This window comes from Teleopsis dalmanni, chromosome 1, assembly GCF_002237135.1.
Source record: "Teleopsis dalmanni isolate 2A chromosome 1, ASM223713v2, whole genome shotgun sequence".
Classification (NCBI taxonomy): domain Eukaryota; kingdom Metazoa; phylum Arthropoda; class Insecta; order Diptera; family Diopsidae; genus Teleopsis; species Teleopsis dalmanni.
Window position 1 is genome coordinate 219787178 of NC_051846.1, and position 3941 is coordinate 219791118.

At 29.4% G+C, this 3941-nt stretch overlaps 1 protein-coding gene across 1 annotated transcript; it reads left to right on the top strand.

Moving 5' to 3' along the window:
• The first annotated feature begins 1299 nt into the window (after window positions 1–1299).
• On the top strand, window positions 1300–2943 carry LOC119667380 (autophagy protein 5-like). Its single transcript, XM_038076670.1, has 4 exons — window positions 1300–1411; window positions 2508–2613; window positions 2668–2890; window positions 2935–2943. Exons 1-4 carry the CDS (start codon window positions 1300–1302, stop codon window positions 2941–2943), a joined length of 450 nt encoding a protein of 149 aa, XP_037932598.1.
• The last annotated feature ends 998 nt before the right edge of the window (window positions 2944–3941 follow it).

Consider the following 3941-nt stretch of genomic DNA (forward strand, 5'->3'; position numbering starts at 1 on the left):
ATTCCATCATGTAAAGACGAAAATAGAGATATTTTACATGAAATTCCTGTAGTCCTAAGTAGGTGACAAAGATATATTGTGCAACTGCTAAACCCAGTTGCTAGCTAATGTACAGAAGATCAAATTGAAAAAGTCTTCACAACAGATGTGAACGTAAATGAACCGTCAGAAGAAGAAGTTAGTGCACATATAAAGAAGCTTAGGAATAACAAAGCAGGTAGAGCTGATGAGATCAGAACTGAAGATAAAGTGCGGAAGAAGACAGCATGTTAAAAGTTTACATAGGCTCATCAGGGATATTTGGCAGCAGGAAACTATGCTGATAGATTAGTATAAAGGTATTAGTATACCGATACACAGAAAATGGAGTGAACTAAAAGGCAGTTACTATATAGGCATCACCCTGTTAAGCGTAGCATACAAGGTAAATGGATTAATTGTTAATACGCGTCTTCAGGTCTTCGACAACTATCAAGCAGGATCAACAACTGACCAAATTTTCGCCATTAGGCAATATATTGTTAAGTTAAAGGAATACAGCGGAGATATATACCAGCTTTTGATCGATTTCAAACAAGCCTTTAACTCAATAGACAGAGATGCACTGTGGCAAATATTAGGGTATTTCCATATACCGCAAGCGGAATCAACAAATAACCAAATTTTCGCCATCAGGCAATATATTGAAAATTCAAAGAAACACAGCAGAGATTTATACCAGCTTTTCATCGATTTCAAACAAACATTTAACTCAACAGACAGAGAGGCACTGTTACAAATATAAGGGTATTTCCATATACCGCACAAACTTATAACCTTAACCGAGATGGCAATAATAAGTAGTACATCATGTGTCAAGATAAATGGTCAGCTATTTGAGAACTGTTTAATACGGTCAGGCGCATACATTAAGAAGATGTACAAGCGCCAACCTTGTTCAACTTGGCGCTTGAATATGTAGCGGGAAAAACAAATGTTGCAACTTTGGGTTCGATATAAAACAAAAACACGCAAATTTATGCTTTTGCTAATGATATATACATAAGCATGAAACATACCAACACTAAGCGAAAGCTACAGCACCGCTAAAGCGGTGGGCTTAAAAATAAATAAAGAAAACACGAAATACTTAAGTAATCGTCAATCCGCAAATCACCTTATTTAAATAGGTGACAACACTTTCAAACAAGTTGAATCCTTCAAATGTTTAGATCAGTAATATTCTTTCATTTATAAAAATGATGATGGTCTAAATAAAACACTACATTCAAATATGATTAGTAAAAAGTCAAAATTACTATGACAAAATATGATGAAAAGGTAGATATCTTCAAACGCAAGATTATACGTCGCATACTTGGTCCAATTAGAGAAGGGGACGGCACCTATTGGCTGAGATTTAATGACGAATGTCAGTAAAAAGAGAGCTATGAGAACCAGCAATAAGAAAGAGAGTAAAACTAAAGCAATTACAACGGGCTGGAATATGTCAAATCCATATGTAACCCAACAAAAAAAAAAAATTCAATATGCTCCAGAAGGAAGAAGGAAAAGAAGGCGCCCGATTTTATGCTGGATAGATAATGTGGAACAAATAGCGCAACAACTTGGTAGAAGAAACTGGAGAATGATAGCAAACGACAGATATACGTGTAGGAGTTTTCAAAGGAAGGCCAAAACTCAACTAGGATCGTTGCGCCACTAATGATGATGATGAATTTAAGATATTTTTCTCTATAATAATTTAATGAAATCTTGTGTTTTTTCGTACCTAATTTGGTTTATATACTTAAAAATTATAATTATTTATAAGTTCACGTTTTATCAAATTTAACTACTGTTGTGGAAAACATTTTTTATATATACTTGCTAAACAAATTTTAAACTTCAGAACAAGAAATTAGACTATTCCTCAATTCTATTCGCGGAGTCGATGATAAAACAATTTTTTTTTCTACAATCGTTCTATTATAATTTTTAATGTATCAAAAGCAAAGAATCTAATAAAGTGTAAATGGGGCAGATACAGACAGAAATTATAACTACAAACCTTAATAAATAATTTAGTCAAGTTAATGTTATGGCTGACCTACAGCACTTTCATATATTGCCAAATATTCATCATCATTATCAATAGTGTTTGGAAATATTTGTTTTGTTTGTCCGTACGCAAAATGTAAGTGTTAAAAATCAAAGTATGTCAATTTTAAAATGTAGACTCACTAACGCAAATATGTTAGGCCAGTGATTATACAGTCTTTACATTTATTACGACATCGTCTCTTACTGAGTAATAAAATCTATAATCTTCCTTTCTCGTATAATAATAATCAACAATTTTTTCGCAATCCAAGTACATAAACAACAAATATAAAAAACAATATGTTTATACACATATGCATTCTTTATCAACTATTGAATAATATAAATCCGAAAAAATCTAAGTTTAATTAGTTTTAAATAGTAAATTAAATTTTATTCAGTTCGTTTTTTTCGTTCAAACTTAGGTGTTTTGTTTGATACATTGCATTCTGATGAGGACGATCAACCATGGAACGTAACCATACATTTTTCTAAATGTCCTAATGATACTTTAGTTAAACTATCAACTAGGTAAGTAAAAGTAAATTTAATTAAAAATATGATAGATATAAAAATTTTTAATAGAGATGAATTAGAAGCGCATTTTATGTCGTGTCTAAAAGAAGCTGATGTTCTTAAACATCGCGGTCAAATAATTTCTACGATGCAAAAAAAAGATCATAATCAACTTTGGCTTGGACTAACTAATGACAAATTTGATCAATTTTGGGCAATAAATAGAAGACTTATGGAAGCTAACAGTGAACAGGAAACATTTAAACATGTTCCAATACGATTTTACGAAAAGGTATGTATAAATTTGAATGTTAGTTTTATGTAACTTTTTTAAAGTGGATATAACCATTTTTTTGTTCTATAAGTAAATTACAATGTTGCTATTTTATTGTCTAGATTCAAAATTACTGTTTTTAATTTCTGCTCTTTAAAAGTTTTGTGAGCATATTGCAAAAAAATAGACGCTTGTTTTAAGTGTGACTAATAAATTAACAAAATTAGACATTATTTTTTGTAAGTGTAAGCAAAAAATTTTGTTTGCATTTGCATTGTTTGTGTTTTTAAATAAAGATATTGTATATAAATTTATTGATGCATTTTTAATATTAATATTAATAATTTAATATTAGGTATTACGCAGATATCTTTTATTGCGGACAGTTAATTCGTGTTTATTTTATTGGTATTAAAAGGCAAATAAATAAATATTTGCAATTTTTTTTATATAATACAGTTTTTAAGTATTTCTATATTTCATACACAACATTATTCTGTAGGAATATATAGTTTTTATTATAACAAAACATATCAGTTAATATGATAATTTTTCACAAGTCAATATGAAAAACGATTTTTAAAGAAAAATTTTACCTCATGTCATTTTATTATCTAAATATGTCTTTGACAAACCATGATCGATTAAAAACAAAAACATTTTTAGATTTACAAAGTAAAAAATTTTATTGAGGGGATTCAAGTGGATGGCGACGCAAAGTGCATCTTTTTTTGTAATTTTTATGTGAAAGGGTTCGTCATTTCCATAAAATACAAGGTTGATTAAAAGAAGGAAAAGTTAACAATGATTTTTCATTAAAAAATACGAAATAATAAAATTATGTAAAATGTGATTCATATAATATATTATTAATTCAACAATTAAATATAATTGGTTACTTTGTCAATTTGAAAATCTCATTTTTTCTATCAATTATTGGCTTGTCAAAGAACTTACTTAGGTAATAAAATGAAGCAACATTTTTTTTTGAAAAGCTTGTAAAAAATAATACTATACAAAACTTCGGTTTAGCGTCAGTTTCTACACCAACGGCAAGAAATCACCCTTC

Bases quoted from the DNA above. Each gene is read 5' to 3' on its own strand.
- LOC119667380 (XM_038076670.1), top strand. From the start codon at position 1,300: ATGACAAAATATGATGAAAAGGTAGATATCTTCAAACGCAAGATTATA. The intron at 1,412-2,507 runs GTCAGTAAAAAG...GTTCAAACTTAG, and splicing joins GCTGAGATTTAATGACGAAT to GTGTTTTGTTTGATACATTG. The intron at 2,614-2,667 runs GTAAGTAAAAGT...AATTTTTAATAG, and splicing joins TTAGTTAAACTATCAACTAG to AGATGAATTAGAAGCGCATT.